This window comes from Pseudopodoces humilis, chromosome 2 (genome assembly GCF_049639895.1).
Source record: "Pseudopodoces humilis isolate 2021_Gansu_Grassland_sample_001 chromosome 2, ASM4963989v1, whole genome shotgun sequence".
Classification (NCBI taxonomy): domain Eukaryota; kingdom Metazoa; phylum Chordata; class Aves; order Passeriformes; family Paridae; genus Pseudopodoces; species Pseudopodoces humilis.
This window is the reverse complement of record NC_142201.1, coordinates 71,061,780-71,084,519: the sequence shown is the minus strand read 5'-3', so window position 1 is coordinate 71,084,519 and position 22,740 is coordinate 71,061,780. Positions and strand designations below refer to the sequence as shown.

The 22,740-nt window shown below is 38.3% G+C and overlaps 1 protein-coding gene across 1 annotated transcript in view; it reads right to left on the bottom strand.

Moving 5' to 3' along the window:
* Positions 1 to 372: 372 nt before the first annotated feature.
* The window catches only part of MICU2 (mitochondrial calcium uptake 2), a 137,913-nt gene continuing 115,545 nt past the window's right edge, over positions 373 to 22,740 (bottom strand). The window contains exons 8-12 of the mRNA XM_005516758.3: positions 15,116 to 15,213; positions 7,057 to 7,228; positions 6,672 to 6,780; positions 3,813 to 3,970; positions 373 to 3,524 (exon numbers count right to left, since the gene is read on the bottom strand). Of these exons, the coding sequence (XP_005516815.3) occupies positions 3,420 to 3,524; positions 3,813 to 3,970; positions 6,672 to 6,780; positions 7,057 to 7,228; positions 15,116 to 15,213 (642 nt within the window). The 3' untranslated portion in view covers positions 373 to 3,419. The remainder of the gene's footprint in view (positions 3,525 to 3,812; positions 3,971 to 6,671; positions 6,781 to 7,056; positions 7,229 to 15,115; positions 15,214 to 22,740) is intronic.

Here is a 22,740-nt window from a genome sequence, read left to right as displayed (position 1 = left end):
GACGGCCTGGCAGTTTGTCTGCTATGTACTCCTCATGGTTGCCTGTTTTGTTAAAATCTGCCAACTTGGTTTGAATACAGAGGGATTTTGCTTTTAGAAAGAGGCTTTTACAAACCGAAACACCAGAATTAATTTCTAGAAACAACCAATGAGTTTCTGTTACTTTAGTATATCACACTGCATTTTTGCCTTTGCTTCCTTTGGAAATGGAGAATGAATGGTTCTTAGATACTATCTTAAACAAACAAAGCAATGTAAAAAGTGTTATTATGGGGATACAACCACCAAAATTCTGTAAAGAAGTTATATGCTGTGTCTGCACTTGCTTTGTGTATCCTTTTGCTATGCTGTATCATTTTTTGAGACTTCTGCAATGTGAAACATATTCATCTTTATTACATGTAAAATTCAGATGCAATGTGATAGATTTAAAAAAAAAAAATCAATTTTATTTAGCTTTTATATATACTTCTGTTCAGAGGAAGAGTTCCTAATGTTAAAACAAGTCACAAGTGATATGTTTAGATTGGTAGCTGGCATAAACCCTAACTAAATTGTATTGAGTAATGCTCACAGGCTGCAAATACCACACAGTGACTAAAAGGAACTAAAACATCAAACACTTCAATTATAATGAATTTCTTATAAACCAGGATTTATCTAAATACATAAACAACTCTTTCAATCTAAGATATTAAAAATGAGAAATTATTTTTAGACTCTTTTATAAAGCATTTTAGTTGACAAATAACAATAAACTTACAAATCAAATACCAAGTCTGATTCTTCAAGCCTGATGGACAAGTCACGTCTGGCCTTTAAAGGAGTTCCTTCCCAGCTGCACTTTCAGGATAATTTCTGAAAATGATTCATAACTCTATTTTAATTTCCAATCAATTTTTTTTTTTCACTATAGACACAAAATTAGTATAAAACTCAAGCATATCTCTTTGCTTTTCCTCTGAATTTGACACCAAAGCTTTTGCTGAAAAATAAAACTTGAAATCCCTGAAAGCAGATAGTGTTGATTGCACAAACCCAGATAGAAATGAGCACTGAGGAATTAAAACTTCTAAATACACTAAAGCTAAATGAGTTCATTTTTCCAAAGGAACACCAAACAGCTTGTAAGAAGGAAGTAATTAGTAAACAAAAGAAACCACAAAAGCAATAAAAAACATCATAAACCTATTAACTTCACACAGAATAAAATGATAGGGAATAATTTCCACTCCAAAGTAAAAATAATTTGCCAAAATATTAACAGCAACAAATAAAAGCCAGCCTTGCAGTAAAGCCACAAAGCACACTTTGGGTGAACACACACACACACACACTTTAGTGCCATGGATGCTCTTTTTCAATAGTGTAATTTTTTGATAATTTGGTGAAGTGCAGCTGGCCATGGTACTGTGGTGCCAGTCCCACTGCCCCACCTTTGCTCCCACCACCAGAAGCAACAAACAATTTTCAAACACACAAAGTAAACCAGCCACCTGCTATCCTGCTGCCCATATAGAACTGCGTGAGCTCAGTTTGAGGGGAGGAAGTTGAGGTGTTTACTGGATTTGGATTCTTTCCACATGGTTAATTTCATATGGATTTTTTCCTGGGGGAAGAGGGATTCTTAATGGTCACTGGTGCCTGATCTTCCAGACAGTCTCGAGATATCCCCACAGGCATGGTCTTGTTCTGGGTACATGTCCATGAAAGGACTAGAAGCATTTTGTCTTTAACACTTTAGATTAAAGCTCCAAGCTGAGGCCATGAGGGAAGAGTTGCTTTGCAGGCCTCTCACTGTGTTCCCTAGCAGAGATCACTAAGCCGAGGCTTGGGCACTAGGACTTGTCCTCAGCACAAAGGTGACAGCTACTGACACATCAAACACATTCTCAGTAATCTCAGTATTCCTTAGGTGGGACCTTTAGGGTTTCCCAATGCATTCTCTTCTGTCCCTGCACTGAGTGAGAGCTGCCCCGATATCTTACCTATCATGGAAATTTCCCCATTTCTCACAAAACCCAAAGAAATGACAAGCCAGCACCACATATTGAGCTTATTTACAACTTCGGGGCAAACACAGCTGATGTCATGCAAAAAAATGGATGGATATTACCTCAATGAGTGTTGAGATCGCTTGGTTATTTTTCTTGAGACATTTCCCTAGTCCACCTTTTGAATCTATCATCTCTGGTATCACAAACCTGTCCTGGAAGGTTAAGCTTTCACCCCAGCCAAGACAAGTCAGGCAACTGAGAGGGGGAAGGAAGAAGAACCTTGACAGCTTTAGAGATAAGTCTATCTCCTATATATTGTGGCCAGCCAGGAAGAGTGATCTGGCCCTGGCTACTGGCTCCTGGGATTGTAAGAAAGACAAAACATGTAACATGCACACCTGTGTACTCAGAGATGCACCTTGTGTTATTGCTAAAAAATGATCATCTGTAATTTCCAAGTGTTAGTCTTTATTTGTTCCTCCTTTTAGTATTTACGATCTTAGGTCTAACTTTGCATTTGGATGAACAAACATTTGTATTTGTTTTTTTATTGGACATATTACCTCAACAATTGCTTATTATAACCTTGAATTCCTGAGATACTTCAGGTTTCCCTGTCACAACCTTTAGTAAGATAAAACAACTGCTTGTTACGCATTCATCTTCTGCCATACAATTAAAGCACAATAGTCATGAGTCAAATTGTAGCTACCACTATGTTTGATAGACTGAGCATTTTTCCTTCTCATTTATACTATGTGGAAGAGGTCTGAGACACTCAATGCACACTCACTGATCAATGTACAACTTTTAAACCTTGCATCAAGCCTATCAGTCTTGTATTTCCAGTTTCATATTAACACCATGAAGGGAGACAAACCAGACACCCCCACAGGAACTGGTGGACTCAAGCACCAGGAACCAGCACCTCAGCAGATCCCTGTAACAAGGTGTGAATTTTCCCTTTGGTTTAGGATAACTTGGTTTAAAATGTGTTGTGCAAGTGATTTTGCCCTGTGGACCTCTGCTCTTGCTGGAGAAGGAGAGCTGCTGTGTTAGTGGCTGAGATGATGTCCACTCCTTCAACAGGAGACGATACCGCTGTGATGTTCCTGCCTGGGGCTGTTATTCAGTCTTGTGCATCCTGTATCCCGCAGTGCAGGGCCAGACTCCACAGGGCAGCAAACAACACTATTCCCCAGAACAAGAGTGCTTCTGTATGGAGGTCAAAAGCAATACCAGTTCTGTAAACCAAACTGATTGCATTGGAACGATTATAAAACTACTGCATTAGAGTCTGGGTTAATTAAACTTTAACTACAGCTAAAAAAAACTAAGTATTTTTGATTTAGTTATTATGTAAACAGGACAGACAAACTCCCCTAAAGAAAAACCACTTAAGCAAAAGAAAAATGGACTGCTTTAAAAAGGACTTTTCCCAGTTTGCTTCCACAGTTCTTTGACTTCTTTGATGCTTTCTTTTTTCACACACTTCCAGAAACCTTGAATGCCTTGCTGCTGTGGTACCTGTCAATAAAGTTAAAGTGTGTTTAGCATTCACACAAAAAAGACTGCTGTTCACAGACTGTGTAAATACAATATATAATGTTGTGCTGCTCCTTTACATAGTTCACATGTGTAACAACAAGCTCTTAGTGGCAGCTCTCCTCCCAGATTCATATGCAGTAAGGATTATGCAGTTTAAAATATGTATTTTTTCCTATTCATTAACTCCACCTGTGTTTCTACAAGCATTTACAAGAGAGCTGTAGCAATCATCTGTAGTATTTACAAACAATTATGTCAGCTCATTACCCTCAAACCTCGATGAATTCGGTTCCTCAGGACTCCAAGAAACTCGCTGTGGCTGAGGCAGTCATCTCCATCTAGATCAAAAATCTTGAAGATGGTATCCAAAACATTATCTGATAGATCCTGTCCTGTTGCCACCTTCACTGCTCTCTTGAACTCAGCTAATAAAGACATAATATTACATCACAGGTGACTGAACTTGCAAAGAAAATGGAAAACTTATAAATAGCAGGATCCTGTCCAATTTACAATGGCTCATGGGTATCCTACCTGGAAAATTTGGGATGTATAAAGTAGTAAACTAATAGGAGGTCTCAGTTCATGCATTCTTGAGCTTGTTCTTCTCTTTAACACCATCTTTATTAATTTTATTATAAACTTTAGCAATGCACTACTTCTCAAGCAACAGTACAAGCAATAATTTTTGCTATAAATAGATGAACACTTACATACTTTTGGCTGTTATCTGTTCACAGGAATGGTAATGTTCATAGGAATGGTTTGCCTTACTATCCTCTCATAAAAAACCTTATCATTTTACCTCAAGCCAGTTTCATGACAATTCATTCTACAAGAAAACTCTTCTCAGAGAACAGTAGGCTATGATATGCTCCACCTCAACTAACAATCTCCTCAGCAACTCTTCAGAAACATAGAACATCAAATGGTCAATGCACTGCTTACAGCACATGGCTTTAGATACCTGTCATTCTGGTTTTGAGAGAAGTTGGCTACCCACTCTAAAATGATGTTGAAGAGTTACTGAGGATTTGTGGCAGAAAAAGCTGCCATACCTCTCTGGAGATGTACTTTCATCTCCAGCTCTTTTTTATTCTCTCTTTACACCACCATGTGCAGTATAGAAACATCCACTATCCCCACTTTTGGTCTTAGGTGCACAGAATTTGGACGAGGAAGTGTGTGAGACTGCCGCAAAACAGCAGCTCATAAGAGTGAAAGGATTATTGTTTATTATAGCAAGCACAATTGCAATATATGAATTGGATACATTTTTGAAGGCATCATGGAAGTGTGAATTTCAAATAGGAACTGGAGGTTATTGAAGTAGAGCAGTATTGTAGATTATTGCAGTAAGTTGTCCAATTAAGTAATAAATGCAATATTAATGTGGTTCTGCTTTCATAAACAAGTGTTGTTTAAAAATAGTGTTATCAATATTAGTTCTGAAGCTTACTAGAGGGAAGAGCATTCCTGACATAGATCTCATCTTTGTCTCTTTCAACAATTCCTGTATAAATGTTGTTGATTACTTCACAGTTGGTTTAAATAGAATTAAGTTAAAAATCTTTCTGTAAAAGCATATACCACAACTTGAAAAAGACATAAAAAATGGCATGTTTATAGTAGTCTTAATTTTGTCTTTGAAAAGATGTTAACTGTTTCATCTCTTGAAGCTGAATTTAAATCCAGACATGGCACTGTAGTTTCTTTGAACACAACATGAATAAATGAAGATCTTCTACAAGAGTGGGGCATGACAATCTTCAAACAGAGAAGGGCCATCTTATCAGAGAGAAAAGATAAGTTGCAAACTTAGAAGAAAAAGAAGTCTAGAATAAAATGAAGGACTAAAAGACCATCTTATTTTTAAGTAAATGGTCATATGTATGTGAATACACACACATGCAAACATCAAGATGAAGAACTCAGCCAGATTCAGGAGAGAATTATACATATAGGCACGTAACATCTGTGAGTTACCTCAGCAGCTGACTGCTTTTGATTACAGTGGGGTTCAGAGCATAAACAGAGTAGTAATGAAAGTCACAAGCTGTAAATCCCCCAGTTTTCTTTGGTTCAAATGCCATCCAAACATTTATCTTTCAAGATTATATGTTTCTCTTTCTGTCTTCTCACATCTCTCATCTTTCTTCACATGAGCTCATCAAATATTAATTTCAATGAATGTTAATACCTCCTCACATTTCGTAAGGAACTTTTTATGTTGCTAATTTGAAATAATTTAAGAGATTTGTCCTTCAAGAGTAACAACTAAGTAAGTAACAACCTCAGGATTAAAACAAAAAACCATTTTTATGTCCATAAAACTTTTGATGCATTGCTCCTCTTCCTTCTATATGGGAAGGAAGCAATTCCCCTCCTCAAAATCTTTATTTTAAACCCCACTTTATGACACTGTTTTTTTTCTGATAGACATAATTGCACATAATTGCACAGGGAGTGAGTCCAGAGGAGGGCCACAAAAATGATGTGATAATTTTTGTGATGGAGCACCTCTTCAGTGAAGAAAGGCCAAGAGAGTTGGGGTTGTTCAGCCTTGAGAAGAGATACCTCAGGGCAGACTTTATTGTGGACTTTCACTATATCAAGCGGGCTTATAAGAAAGAGAGTTTTTATTACCAAGGCCTGTAGTGACAGGACAAGCAAAATGCTTTCAAACTGAAAAATAGTGTATTTAGACTGGACATAAGGAAGAAACTGTACAAAGTTATGGCTGTCCCATCATTGAAAGTGTTCAGGGTCTGGCTGGGTGGGGATTTGAGCAACCTGATCCAGTGACAGAGTTCCCAGCACGTGGCAGAGGGTTTGGAAAAATGACCTTTAAAGGTTTCTTCCAACCCAAACCATTTTATGATTATGCTTTAGTCTGCTGTGATTAATCCACATATGACAGCGCATTAGAACTTTTAAATGAAAACATTTTGGAAACTTTATATTATTATTTTTTCATTAAATAGAACTAAGTCCAAATACAGAGCAGTATAATATTTTTAGACTTCACTGTGGTACTTTGGGATAACTCATTTACATTAATTTAATAATTAAAATTAATTTTATTTTCCTTTAAAGAAAACCATACAAAAGGTGTACAGGACTTACCCCGTTTAACAGGACGATTTGCAACAGTAAACATCTGCATGGCAATAGAAAAGTCTTCCAGATTATTTGTAAACTTGCAAAAAGTCTTGAATTCTTCCAAACTGATGTTCTAGAGTGTCACAGAATTCAGATGATATATAATGAATATACATTCAAATCCCAATTATTCTATGTCATTAAATCTGGTGGGATTTAGTATTTCGATGTGACTGCCTACTCATTGCTGATATTTGTACTTCTCAGTTGGCCAATTATCATTGCTCTTACTTGTATTAAAATTCAATGGCTGCAGTCATTAATTCAGCAGCTCATAGATAACCACATTCAAATGAAAACCCGTGCATGCAAAGAAGGAAGCAAAACAAAGCATACTTTGGGTACCAACCTCTCCTGCTTCGATTCTGTCTTTCACATTCTGCCAGTAAATTTCATTGTTTTCCTCATCAGTGAAGTACAGCAACCACGCCGCAAAGTCTTCTTTACTCATGACGTTCAAACCCTTTGAAAACTTTATGAATTCCATTTCCTGGACTTCGGTTTGCAGATTTTCCATGAATCTAAGTGTAAACAGATTATTACCCACCACTCGACACTTCCATCCCTGTATCACCACTACTACCTTAGCTACTAAGTGCAGCAGACACCGGCTCTTAGCCACAGACACTTTGGGCATTGTTGTTTAAAATACCCCACTGGTTTCATTCTCCCGGTGCTCGCGGATGTTTCCAGGGCTGCATTTCCAGAAGGACACCGGCAGGACGCGCTCTCGGCCTGCGCAGGCGGCTGCTGCCAGCACAACCTGGGGACGCATTGGACATCTCCGTTTTACTTGCAGATAAAGGAGGTAAAAGAATCGGTAAGGCAGCAGCAAAATGAATGAATGAAAAAGGACATGGTAACTGAAGGCCTGACACATGATTTAAGACGTTTCATATTAATAAGAGAGGAATGACAAGACTGCAAAGTGCCTAAAAAGATGAGGCCATAATAACCACAAAGGTGAAAGAGGAAACGAAATCGCTGCTGTAGGAGAAGATGACTGAATAGTATTAAAGATTATTACTACATACAGAGGTTTGGTGAATCAGCTCTGTGCTCACTAGAGGACAGATTAGAGAGGATTACAACTGACTTGTATGGAGTTCAGAAGAGCACAGAAAATGTTGCAGGGGTTTGGGAAGGTAAGAAGAGAGCTGCCTGAAAAGAGTCAACACCAAGGTTTTTAGAAGACTCCCTTTCATTTGGGAAAGAAAGAAAAAAGTACTACAAGAAGCAAGTAATAACCTGCAGATACAGAGCTGTAATTGGGAGTTGTAGCTTCAAGTTTCCCCATTTTTGTCTAGATGGCTAGTATTAATTTTGAAAAAGTTAACACAGACAATAGGGTGTGATACATTTGATATTCTCCACTTCAGAAATGGGGCAGTCCAAAAACAAGTGGTGACTTTTAAATAAAGGCTAAAAACAGTGGTGCTTGCCAGAATTCCCTCCATATTTCTGAAGAACGCTGCTTTATTGAGCTGCAGAAATTACTGACAGGAGGGAATGAAATACCCCTGTATTAGGACAAAGCAATTAATTGGAGAAGAGGACAGCTAAGGGTCTGTGTAGCCAACATCAGGAGAGGCTCATCTGCTCATCAGTGTTTGCCTGGCCTCACTGGGTTTGAATTCTTTCCCTTGAAATTACAGTATTTGAGTCCACACAGCTATCTTTAGCTCTTTAATGAGATCACTTGGACAATTAGTAGCTTGAAGCTCTGTGAAGTCTATAAGGGGTTAGCTGAAGACTGCTGTTGCAGCATAAGCTCTCTCTTGTATTTTTCGCTCTAACAGGTAGAGCTGCACATGCAAATAAAGGGCCAACAAATGTTTCACAGCTCAGGACATGCAGGTAAATGGAAAGCCTGATTGTGGAGATGAATTTAAGTTTCAGGCTAGAGCTGAATAAGGGTAATACTGAGGAGGGGTTCAAAATGCTGTCACATTTTTTATGGGTCTTTTTCTGGTCTAGTAAAGAGAATTCTACAGCATAGCCAAACACTAAGGTGTTGCTCCACAGTCCACCTTAAGACCTGACACACTTTCAAGTCCCCTGGCTCTCCCTCTCAGCCCAGGTAGTGCAACCAGTGTGACTGGGCAGCTCCTTGTCTTGCAGAGTGGCAAGAGCTGCCCTGCACAGCTTGGAAACCACTCTTGTGTTTTCAGGCCCAGCTGCTGTCTTTGTAACTCACAAGGAGACTGCTGCCTCTGGCCAGCACCACAGCCAGCATGTGCCAGGGAGACCGGCTCCATGAGCTGTCATGAGGCACAAGCAGCCCTGCTGCACCCACAGCCCCCAAGAGTCCCCCCAGATCTTGGGAAGGGAGATTGAGGTGCAGAGGGAGAGAACAGCATGGACCTGGCATGCAGACCAGGCGTGGAGTCAGCCCAGCACAGACTGAATAGGGCCACTCAGCTGCATTTTGAGAGTGGCCAACACAGGCAAGGAGGAGATGGTATCTGGCATGTGTGGTTTGTAGTTGGCTGGAAGGCACAGCCAAGACCGTACAGAACAATTTCTTTGACCGTAGTTTCTAACTCATGTAATGTCTGGCCTGGAGGAGGAGAAGTTGCTGAAAATGGGATCTCTTACAGAAATAAGCCTAAAACTTGGGTGCAGGGACACAGACAATGTGTTTTATTTTCTTGGATTTTTATCTATGAAAGGTGGACATATTTTGCAACAGACTTAAGGTCTTGAGACTTGAGCTATTTACTTTGGGGAGCAAGCTCTCAGTCATTTATTTTGCTGGTTACTAGCCACAGGCAACAACATAGATTCTTCCACCTTTTCTGAATATTGCATTTCCTTAAGCAGACAAGCCTTGGTGACCTGCCCTCTAGCCACACCCAATAAAGGCAGGAAAGCTGAAAGATCAAACACTCCTCCATGATGAGGAAGGAGCCCACCAAGCTGCACACATCAATCTGCTGAAAGGGGAAGCAAAGCCAGAGCAGACAGTGAAGGGTTTGGCTGTGGCATTTTTAGTGTGTTCTTGCTTCTGCCCCCTCTTCTAATTGAAGTTCATTTCAACTTGCAGGCTTGCTCCTGGCAAGCCAGAGTGGGAAGATTTCCTGCCATATCAAATCCTACTTGGAGCAGAAGCTGAAATGTGCAATTTAAAATTTATGTGATAGTTTCCCATATTACAAAAATTAAAATACTATGAATCATCACATCGGCATTCTAGGTCACTCTTATTCCCAGATGTGAGAGTTAAAAATCCTAATGAGGTTTTTTTTAAGTGAAAGTTATTAAAAGTTATTAAAAATAACTTTCTAGTTAGGAAGTAAAACTTGATACATAAATGTCAAGACACCACTAGGGATACTTGCTTCTGTATCTTCTGGATCACCGTGCAATGAGTTTCAGCTGCGAAGTCCTCAAAATGTATCCAGGTATTAGGGAAAACAAGCACAGGAATGAAATTCCTGCTCTCCCAAAGTCAGTGGGATCTTTGTAGGGAGTCAGAGTTCAAATACAGGATTCTGATTGTAGATACGCTCTACAATTAAAAAATGATTACACTGGGAATACTCTTTTGCTATAGTAGGTTGTAAATAAAAGAAAGCTCTGAGTTTCCAAGTAACAAAAAGAAGAGGTATACCATAAATTTTTAAGATGGGGAAAAGGCTAGGAACAGAGAGCACTTTCTTTAAGACAGCCCACTTTATCCACACTCTCTAAAACACCCACATTGAAGGCCAATGGCCAAATTAGTTATCGTGTTACAACAGCATCCAGAAACCTTATCAGGATTTATCCCTCATTTTGTAATGGGCTCTACTGCAGAAAGAGGGAGTCTCCCAAGGTTTTTGGCAACTCAGCTTTAATAGTGTTAATCCACCACAAATAGAAGGGAAAATGTAATAAAGGAGGGGAGACCTCAGGAATGCAGCTATTCCCCCTCTAAGTGGAGAAGTGTATTGTAAAAGAATAAAGAATTGTATTCTTTATGGCACACAAAGAAGTAGACTGAAACACCATAAAGGAAATGTTAGGCAAAGTGTTTTTCCCACCTCTTGACCTGAACTGTCTGTGCAGAGGTTTAACACTCTTAATACAGAACTGACCAGCTCCTGTCCCTCTGATTTATAGGAAGGGAATCTAACAACAAAGATAGTGGTGGATATACCACCCCAGCATTTGTACTATGCTCTGGCTTTTGGACACCGAAGTCCTTCTGAAGAATTGGTAACCCTCTCTGCACCAGAAGACTGTGGCAAACCAGCTGCAGTTTGCCTTTTTGCAAGCTGACTTTTAAACCAGAATATAGAAAATCAAATAAGGGCTTGACCACTGACCTTTAGAGAACATTTAGATCTATGCTTGTAAACTCAGGTTTGCAAGTGTTGAGATGCTTCATCAATCTCACCATTTTCAGAACTGCAAGCAAAGCCCTCTTTGATTTACTGTCCTTAGCATTTCCAAACCAAACAATTCACTTTCGTTTTTAAGTGTTTTGTAGAGACTAACTAAGCTACTCTTTTGCTTAGCTCACAGGAAAGGAAGAAAAATCTTGTCCTCAAGCTCTTTAGTAAGCATTTGGGAAATATTCAGATTGACTTATGACAGGAATATCATGAAACCAGATTTTGTTGCTGTTCTCCCCTTCCTCACTGCTTGATCTTGGCTGTACCTGATGTAATCTCTACGTATTATGGCTCTCCCTATATGTACACATATTGATAAAAGTGTAAGAACAGAGACAAGTAAGGAGGCAATCGTACTCTATTTCTACAAAGCAATTCCAAATCCCCAGATGAAAATCACTGAAAATGTACAAGCTGTCATCACAGCAGAAGCACGGCACGCTGGCTGATGATGATACCTGAAAGATCCTCCATCTGGAGGAGGATCCTCCACTGGCACACACACACCACAGCCCCCCAAAAAAGTCAGCACTAGCAGTGGGGTCCAGCCTGGATCATTCTGGCTTCTTAAATGAAAGGTTCCAAAGAAAATCTATCAAGGAATTCAAAATACTGAAGGAAAGAAACAGGATAGGTAGGGAAAAAGGCATGATCTGTGTATGGTTATACAATTTGTCACCTTCACTCTAATAAAGAAATTAAAAAAGAACCATAATTAAAGAATATTTCTGGTACATTATTCTATTAACAGATGAAAACAGATGTTTGGAAGCAAGAAATCAGGTAAGAAAGTGACATAAACTGGACTGAAATGTTTATTTTCCTCATACAATTAAAAGATGCCCATTGTTTAACCACACTGGGAAATACTTTTTTGTAAGACATGCCAGAAAAAAATACAACAGAGAGTTTTTTGAATATCCATTCCATACTCTTTGCACTTTCTTTTTCCTTCAAGGAGACTGTGAGAGATTTAAGCTTGCTCGGGGACAGATTACAGAAAAAAATCGCAGCAGTCGTAAACTGTTTAGGGAGTGAAATACTGTCTCGTCTTTTATTTGGGATTAGACATACTTAAACAAGATCAGTAAGGGACTTTTTTCAGGGAAAAAAAAACAACCCAGTGTCTGTCAGTAAGAAATATTTCCTTAATATTAATAGAAAGCTTAATAGTTTTCCACTCAGAATAAAAGCTAGTATGTTAGATATAGTTGGAAATTAAAGCACAGGTTAGATTTTTTTTTGGAAGGAAAAGACCAAAAATTATTTCTGTATTAAAAACCAGGAGAAATCCATACAAAACAATAAAATGGCCTTGAATTCTGGGGACATTCTCTAAGACAGGACCTGGTATTAGAAGATGATATTATTGTTGAGGTGTAAAACTGAGTGGTGTCATCTGAAACAGAAACTTGGTCAGATCTTCTGAGAAGACAGCTTCCTGTAGTAAGTCTACCCTTTTTGTTACATGATTTTAGGCTTACTGCATATTATTATATTTTCTTAAAATGTTACAGGAGAATACTATTCTAGATGTATTTGAATAAGAGGCCACACCTTTATTTGTGATAGACCTAAACATACTCCAGAAATTTATACTTTCTAACATTTGCCAGGGGAACAATTACTTCTGAAATTGTAAATTCTTATTAATAATTACTATAATGTCCTATGTTAAAGACAATACAACTAACAAGAACTCATCTCATTCTGGAGCTGAACTCATGTTCCCTGGCTCCTACCTTAAGAAGCCTGAAGATCTCTGAAAGTACCTTTACATTTGATGAAAACACTGCCTGAAGACTGTCCGTGTGTGTATCAAAACCTGTGATTTCCCAAGAGGCACCAGCTGGGGACAGATGCCTGACCGTTTTCCCTCCCTATTCTCAATGTGCCTCCTGTACTCAGGGCAGTAGGAAAAGAAGCACAAGAACTGGTTTATGTCAGCCTCACATTGCCCCAAGAGATGTAGACAGTTTCCATTTTCTTTATGCTATTTGAATGCAAAGAAGGGAGAACAGGGCAAATTAATTGCCCTGGTATATGAACTGTGGCTGTCTGACATTTTTAAAATGTTTGGACTGTGGGCTAAAAGGCTTGGACAATGCTGGTATACATGTAGATACAGATGGTTGCACACTTACAAAAGAATATTTTAATGCCAGACAAACTGAAAATAGGGAGCACGAGGAAAATATAAGTCAGTAATGAGATGAGAACAGTGGTCCCAGCTTTCAGAACTCCCATGTAAGTACAGTGAAATTTCAGAATGAAAGCATTCTTGGTTTTTTTTGGGGAATTATTTTTATTTTTGTTGTTGTTTTTGTTTTTATTTTCTTTTCTTTGGTGGTTTGAGTTGTTTCTTTTTTAGTTTTACGGACTCCGCAGCACACCAATATCTGTGTACTTAACTAATGTGACAAGTTTTAGTGTGTCCTAATCAAACATAATCACCTCTACTTTCTACTAGGTACTACACTGATCAATGGAAAAGCTTTCTAGGCAAGAACTTGGAAAATGATAAAAGCATTTGCCATCATTATTTTCTGCTTTTGACAATGATCTATGTCTGTACAGCTCATCAGTCATCTCTTGTAAAAACACTGTGACACTTTGATCAAACAGCCAACAATAGCTTCCCGCAGAAGGTAAAGTGTTATGAGAGGCCATCAGATAGAAATCACATTTTCTCTGAACAATAGGAACACAGAAATGATGTGCTTGATTTACGTGCAAATAAAATCATGTGAAAGGTGATATCCTCGCAGAGGTTAAAAAGACAGTGATCCTTTTATTCACCTTTCTGCGTGTTAAACAAACTCCACTGTCACGTTGCAGCTGAGATGGAGTGTCTACGCAGTGATAAAGAGGCACATTCCAGCCCCACGAAACATAACTGCCACTGTTGAAAAATTACCTGCATTAAACCTTACACTTATCCCACAAATTTTAAGAGCAAGATGTGGGAGTTTGATTTTGATTACAGGCCTCTATCTGTGTGGCAGGCAAAGGTCTTTAACCTATGCGTTCTGAATGTACAAGGTACATAGTTTCATCAATGTCATGCCTCATTGGGTCAATGTAGGATTTTATCTAAAACCTGAGGCTTTTCAGTTTACACTGTATATGCAAACACAACCTTTTACTGGTGCTCTCTGCCTTTTGTTTCACTGAGAGGATCTATGGTATTTATAGAAAAGGGAGCTGGAGACATCTTAAACTTATTTTACTCACTTAGATTCCTATTGAGCTGAGGTCTTCAAAAGCAAAAGGTTGTTTATTTGAAGACTGGTATGTACCAGAGCCACTGGAGCCAAACACTTTTTAGTCTACTGATTGCAAAAACATTAATTTTTAAGAGGGCTGTCACACATTCTCCACTTCTGAATACAAACTGAAGCAAAACACATTATCCTACTTTATTTTTGCAGTCTGAAAATGACTGATTATTTTTGTAGAAAAGGTAATACTGATGTAGGTAATCTCTTGATGCCATGCTACAATATGTGTGTCAAGATTCAAACTGGTATCTGCATAATCTCATTGCAAAAGTAGTTCAAAGGGTAGAGGAAAAGGCACTGGGAAAATTTCAACAGGGGCTGGAATTTGAAGCAAGTGGAGAAGTTGCCTATAGCTTACCATGACAGCTGTAATGGGAAAGGAGGTATCTCACCTCACACAATATTTTTTAATTGATTAGAAGTCACTTTTTTGTGATTTAGTCACAAAAAATACTCATGATTCACATTGTTTTAAGGTATGCCACCACATAGCTTCCAAGAACAGAAATCTCAACCTTCCCAGCCCACTGCTGCTAGGAGTTATCATGGTGCTCAGCTCCTGCAGACAGCAGACTCTAGGAGCTAAATAGGGAATTCAATCATGCAACGTCATGAATAATCTCCACTTCATTGCTTGATTTTCTTAATCAGCTCAGTGTGATGTCAGATAAATGCCACAGTTGGGGTAAAGCACAGGGGGTAGGAACAACACTGGCTCCTGTTAGGTTTGCCTAGCTGGAAAGAATACCTGAAAAACTCGGAAAAGCGAAGTTTTTCCTTTCCTTGTTTTCCAAAGAAATGTACCAGCAACACGGTATTAACACCACAGCTGTCCAGTTCTGTTTCCTATAAAACAAAAAACCTATATGATTGTTATGCATTGCATGATCATTAATATTCACCGTGAATCTAAAAATATTTATTTGAACTAGGATTACCCAAGAGATACTTGAAATTTAATTACGGTTCCCAAAGCTATCACATAGGATCTCAGAGCTGAACAACTCTTTCATATTAACTGCTAACAGTATATTAAAAGTTCTGCTTCTAAATACTCTCTATGAAAGATAAGAACAATTTCCAACCACCACCAATGCATTTTGTTATAATATTTTATTCTATTTATTATTAAAGTGGAGAAGGTTGTGAGTTAAATCTTTAAGAACCTTTATTCTTAGGTGAATAGAAGGCTTACATAGAGTTAATATCTGTTAGGAAGTTTTTAGTTAGGTATTGCTAACATGCTACAGCCATTTAAAAACATCCATGACAGATGAAGCCAGGAAAAGACCAATACTGACAATGCTCTATTATAACATGGTCTTACAAGGCTTCTTGGAAATTTTCAGGGACTTTTGTATAAATATTTTTAATATCTGAAGAAGAAATTTCTGCAGAGAAGGGATACATACTATTTCAACTCAATCTTTAACAAGTCTAAACCCACACATAACGCTGGATTTCTGCTCTATTCTTCTTTCAGCACCAGCATACTGGCATTTCTTGGAACACAACAAAACACTAAGCAACATGAAGAGAGAATTTTTTTTAAAGTCTGTAGGGATTTCAGCAAACTACTCTTATGACATCTAAATAGCCTCTGTGTCTTTTATCTGGTTGAAGAGGTAAGATGAAAGACAAGAGTCTATTCATAAGATTTAATACTAATGGTTATTTAGCTTTCAGCATCATCAATAACAAGCCCCATTAGTCCCTCATGTTTCATGCTTACTGCATACATGACACAGTTATTTTATAGTTAAAGCAGTAACATTCCTCATTTTTACTACAAGCTACAGTTCACCAAATGCCAATGATATGAGTTATGTATGAGTGAACCTAGGAAAAAACACTTTTCAAGCCATATGCAAACTGTACTTACTGAACTTTTATAATTTAATTGCAGGCAAAGAATATTTAAATGCCCACAAGATCCATCCTTCTGAAATTTAAACACTTCAGATTACTGTGAAGACTGATGCATAAACATTGGTATATGCTTTTTTGAAAGCCAAAAGTCAAACATTCATGTATGCTTATTTGAAATTCAAACCCAAACTATTCATATCAAAATGCAAAGTTTTCTAAAAAGAAACAGAGAAGAATCCACATATCCCTCACTGCAGCTAGACTGTAATCTGCTTTTTGTGGGTTTTGCTTACATGTTTAAAGGAGACTTGAAAAATGCAAGGAATAAATTTGCTAATGTAATTTTAAAAACTGAATTCATGATTACACAATTTAATGCTTCTAATTTAATTACTCCATATTATAATCAGTGAAAACAAACTGGAAAATGAGTTTTAAAATAACCTTTTCAAAAATAAGTCTATTACAGCAGAAGCTTTTTTCTTCTATTAATGTTTCTCTAGTTACAAGCTAGAAGAAGGCATACAAACAATACCTGCCTCATCTTATCTAAGATGACAAAGCCCATCCCAGGATTTATAACAAATATGCACCTACTTGCTGGCTACCTTTTTTATCAGTTGAAATTCTACAGTGAAACTGGCATATGTCCAAACACTATGTTAGTGAGAGTTAAATATATTTTAAAACTACAAAACAGTACATTTCTTTAAAGCACAAAATGGAATAGGAGACCACAGAGACTACACCTTCAGGGTAAAATTTCAAAAAAATTGCTTTTCCTAGAGTTAATGCTATTAGATTAAAGTACATGTTAGTACATAATTCCTTTTTGTCCACAGAATCATTAGGAGCTTTTGCTGCTGATCTGTATAAATTAGTACTGACATGACAAATACTTGTTAGAAGATAATGAGAATTCTATTAATATTTCCAACACCTTGCCCTCGTGAGCTTGGGTAAAAGAATAGCTTACACTTGGAATGTCTCTCTTGGCAATCAGAATGAAATGGTAACTCAATCCCAGGCTGTAAAGCAGACCAGACTTGTAGACTTGAGCCACTATCTAAACTGAGTGAAAGTCTGTAATCTGGTGTATCTGGCTGCTTCAGGCCCTGGGACAGTGCACCATAGAACCCTTTTGATTTGTGCATTTTACAGAAAGCTGAGGCACAGAGTGGAAAAAGGATCCCAGTCGTCTGAGTTTCATCTTGATACAAGCACACGATTAGGCAAAGACATGTATCACAACTGGGGAACTCAGACATGTTCCAAGGTCCATTGGTTCAGACAAAGAATCCCAAAGACCACACAATCTGATGCCACACAAGTCTATGAACTAATGAACATGTGTGTACATATTACAAACATAGGCTAATTTTCCCAGAGTAATGTTAACACCTCCTGCACTTTTCAAAAGTATCATGAACTGCTGAATTATGCAATTATTCCTTTTTAAGCAAGATCAGATAAAACAAATTATTTCCTTATTACATTACACAGGCTGTTAACATAAGAGGCCTGATGCTGCAAACACTGAGTCATGGGCAAAGACCTACCTAATCCTGTATCTCCCCACAGAGTTTTTGACATTTAGGACCTGATACTGCAGCAAGTACCGACAAGTGCCACTAAGAAACTTATCGCACAGTGAGATGGGATTTTCAGAATAATGTACCTAACTGATTTTCAAAACTCATCTGAAATGTTAATAGACTTACTGTCTCTAGATTCTTGCCACCTTTCCTTGCAGAATTTGCCTGAGGCGTGACTGGAAAGCATTCATCATGATTAAAATCTGCAATTCGTTTCTTGTTCTCTTGCTTACTTCCTGAGAGATGGTATTTGCTGTGCAATGTCTTACTTAACTAGAAATTGTAAAACTAGTAAGTATTTTGGATTGAGTATTTTTTTCAGTTAAGACAGAAGGAGAGTAAGTAGATGGAAGAACAGGCAGAGAAGTGAGGTTGTTTCTGTCTGCTAGTGATGTCCCAAATCTTTGCCAATTTTTTTGAGTCCACTTCTCTGAAATAGTGCTATTTCTATTACGTGGCTAAAACTAACCTGGGAGTAGATGCTGTAGGAGGTACTTTAAGCCCCAAATAGAAACAGCCTGAAGCTTGTCTTGTGAGCAGGTGGACTGTGCCAAGCAGTGGGGGAATGGCACTGTTGCACTTCAAAGCCCGAGGCTGCCTGACCCATGTCCTGCTGGCAGCCTGGAAAAGCAGCTCCTACACATAGCTGGGGACAGCTCCTCACACGAACTCAGGCCCTGCCTCTCTCCTCTGGCATACTTTAAAAATATAACCTTGCACTAAAAGAAGAGATTCCATTATGAGGACCCCCCTTGGGAGGTGTGATGTGCTATGAAGCCCACTCTTTTGGTCAAGGCAGCCTTGGCCTCAAAGGCCGAGCACATCCACCCTCAGCATGTGCAAACCCTCTTGGCACTGAAAACAGCCCCAGTGGCCTGTCACCAACTCCCCAGCCAGCCCCTGTTCAAATATGTTTCTTTCTCTCTCTTGAGGTTATGATGTCATCAGATCATATGGAAAAAGAAACTAATTTCCTTGTCCATGAGGTAAAAAATGACCCAGCATTTTTTTAATAGCCTCATATTTTGGTGTCAGGGAGTTCGGTTCTTTAGGGGGTTTACCTGTCTGGAGAGCTTTCTTCAAAGCACAACATCACACTGCTCCTTGGTTTAAAGTATCTAAAAGCTTTTCAACAGAATTCAGTGTTAAATTGCTGACACAAAACATACATATTTATATTGGAGAAGATAGGTCAAGAAAAAAAATGTGCATTCCATTTGAACTGAGAGGTTACAAGATTAATAACAGACTCTTTGGGGAGGGATATTAATTTTAGTCTTGGACTAGATTCTTGTAAAATTTGATGTGTTGCACCCCTGTTACAGAGTACTGCTGCACTAGAAGAGCACAGGTCCCAAACATCACCTTCCTTTGGTTTTAGGCAGTCTTCAGTTATACTGAGCTATGCAGACCTGGAAGTACTGGGTAGAAAACTTTAAACCAGTTCAAGATTCTAGGGAGCAGATGGGCAAGTTATGATGACCTGCATAGTTCCTGTGGTTGAGGACATGCATCACAATTCTGCAGTGTCTTAAGGTCCAAGTGTAAAACCTTGTCTTGACCAGGTAAGCAGAGAGAAACGTGTGAATGACTAATGTAATTTACTTATTTTAGAGCCACAGGAAAAGAAAAAAAAGAAAAAAAAAGAAAAAAAAAAGAGAAGTAGACAGGATAAAACAACTTACACTCAAATAATAGGAAATTGTTCATGTGTGAGTCTAAAAGTGCACTGCATGTAGTTAGACTCAATTTCTGTTCATAAGTTTTCTGTTTAAAAGAGATGAGTAGCAGTGTCCCCAACTAATAGTTAAATGTTAAAAAAAATTCCCAATCATACTTTTCACACTTTGTATGAAAATGTACTCACTAGGGAATCCAGAAGCATATCTTTGATCATTTGGAAATGAGACAATACACACATTTCACAACACTGATTTAATTTCAAGGACAAATATAGAACACTGTATTTTTATTCCTTTTCTAACAGTAGCTAAAAGTAAGTTTATCCATTACATAAAGCATATTAAATGAGAGGTATTGAAAGTACTTGATAACTCATTAATCTAAATTGAAGGGCCTGAGAGCAAAGTCCCTGACCTAGACAACTGGTCTGTCCAGTAGGTATTTGCCACCATTAGCACTGTTTTCAGGACCAGGAACCTAAAGCACCTTACACTGATGAAGTATCCTTTTAAGAAACTCAAGGCAGTAACAGAAAAGCAACAGGTGCTGCTCACTGGGCAACACCTTTTCAAACTAAACCAGATTTCTAGTTCATGCACTTTCCTACTATCATCTAGATCACTTCCAGGCAGGGAGTTTGGCTCTCCTCCTCCATGAACCATGGTCACTAGTTCAGCTGGATGTTCCATACGAAGAGTAGTTCTGCCAGGAAGCCAGGTGGAGCATTTCCTCTGGCCTATGGGGAGAGTGTTTGAGCTGAGGCAGTCACTGCCTCTGCTGACTTCTGCACCATTTTCTCCAGTCTGATTGGAAGGAACCAGATTCCAGTGTTTTAAGTCTGCCTGCAGCTCTCCTCACCATAGGCACCTCTGCTACAAGACTGCCAGACTGCCTGCTCTGCAAAATTCAGCATGGAACTTCCCAAAAGATGAAGCCAGTTAAGGCTAGGCAGAGTTTTTTTTTTTTTTCTTCCACCATCAATTATAATATTGGGAAAAAAAAGTGCCCTCCATTGAAATATATGCATCTGGATAACCAATTCCACTGTAATCCCATTCAAGGGCCACTACTAAGTGGTTAAAATTTGAATTTTAGGCATGTAAGTGTCTACAAAAAGGCAGAGATACAAGCACCCTGAGAGAAAAGCAAACTGATTTTCCTTTTCCTTATACAGTAACTCAATGAGTATTAAGTGGTATCACCATAAAATAAATAAATGACTGGGATCTTTATCTATACACTGTACAGGGAAGACACCTGGATATACCTGCTGGATAAACAAAGCTGCAGACTACCATTTAAACTGTATTTTCCTAGGTTAGTGACATTTGCCATCTGGTGTCAGGGACTGGGTTTATTCTGAAAAAACAGCAAAGTCATATTGAGTTGTGGAAATAAAGAACCATTCCAGAAACCAAAATTCTGTTGCAGTATCTTGCCTTTCAAAAAACATAATCAACTTAAACCCCATATTTTTATGCTTCATCTGTTTTGCTTAAAGGTAATACTATGACTGCCATAATTATAAAAAATAAAGGGTAAAAACATATTCAACGACTACACTGTATAGTTAGACTCATTGTTTACAAAGATAATCAATTTCTTTGGTGAGAAACCAAGACAGGAAGGAAAATAAAAACTAAGAGAAATGTGATAATTTGGATTTTGGCAAGAAGAAATATAGAGACAATAATAATTTCAAGTTAGCTGTATTCCCCAAAGCTACTTAATTCTTCTTTCATACTAGAATTCTGTTTATAATCTTCTAAGAAACTGCATTAAATAACATTTTCTGGTTACAATAACTTCCGATTTTTCTCAATGGAGAACTCTGAAGAGAAATTTTGAAGCAAGACAAAAACAAAACAGAGACATTCCAGCTCAGGTATTTAATTAGCTCACAATAAGCTTATGTGTTTATAACTAATCTGTCCAACTGTATCAAAGTTTCTCTGGAAATTTTATACTATAGCTGTGCATTCATGCAGAATAAAGATACTTTTTCTTTCACTGTCATGGCATTTAAGTCTCAATTGAAATAGGTTTTGAGGAGCAGACAACCCTATTAATCCTAGCTATTTTAATCTGGTGACTGATGAAAAGATTCAAGAAAGGAGATGGTTGTTTGTCAATCAAACAATTTTTAACTGAACTTTCAATATACACTGAGAAAGGAAAACCTTTGTGAATCAGAAGACAGTTTATGTCTAATAAATTTTAAGGGTGCAATAGCCACTTCCACTTTTTCCTCAGGCATATGAAAAAGTAAAGAACATGAGCAACAATTTGTAGAAACTGCTGATGCATGATTTACAAAGCAGAGCCCTGTATAAATTCCTTATTGAATGCTTCCAACATGAGCAGCCGCTGCCTCATGCCCAGCGTAAACTGAAAGTTTACACCTGAAAGCAAGTTGCTGATGTAAGCATCTTTTAGTAATACATGGAGACAACCCAGCCATACTCTCCTCTTCTTTAGAATTACAAAATAATTTATATTGGAGAAGATCTCTAAGATTATTGAGTCCAACCATTAACCCAGTACTGTCAAGTCCATCACTAAACCATGTCATTATGCACCACATCCACATGTGTTTTGAACACTTTCAGGGATGGTGATTCCACCATTTCCCTGGGCAGCCTGTTCCAGTGCTTGAGCACTTTCAGTGAAAATTTTTTTCCTAATGTCCAATCTAAACCTCCCCTGGTGCAACTTGAGGCCATTTTTACTTGTTCCATCAGTTGTTAGACATGGTTCATCAGCTTCTTCTGAGGATGTTTTCAGTATGGTCAGGATTCCTCCTCTCTGTTTTCAGTCACTGAGGCTACAGAATATCTCGTCTCTGTGCTGACTACAGACTCAGGAAGAGACTCTACCTGAGAAGAAGGGAGGTTGCAGGTGGCTGGATTCAGGGGAAAACAGGAGAGAGCAGAAATTTACCTGTCCCTCTCATTGATGAGATATATTTACCATTTGCTAGTGGTCCGCAAAACAGTGAAACTTCTTTCCCAGCTGGACGATCATACACTAGGATTGTTTCCTCTGGTCTGCATCTATGATGTCTCTTTCAGGAAGTGGACTTAACTAAAGTAATCCTTGCTTTTGTCACCTCAGTGACAATAACCACATTTCAAACCAACTCAGAATGAGCTGATATCACTACAACAGCAGCACTTAGGTAAGCTTAAGCTATCGATTTGGAAAGCTTTCTATTCTCCTATGGCAA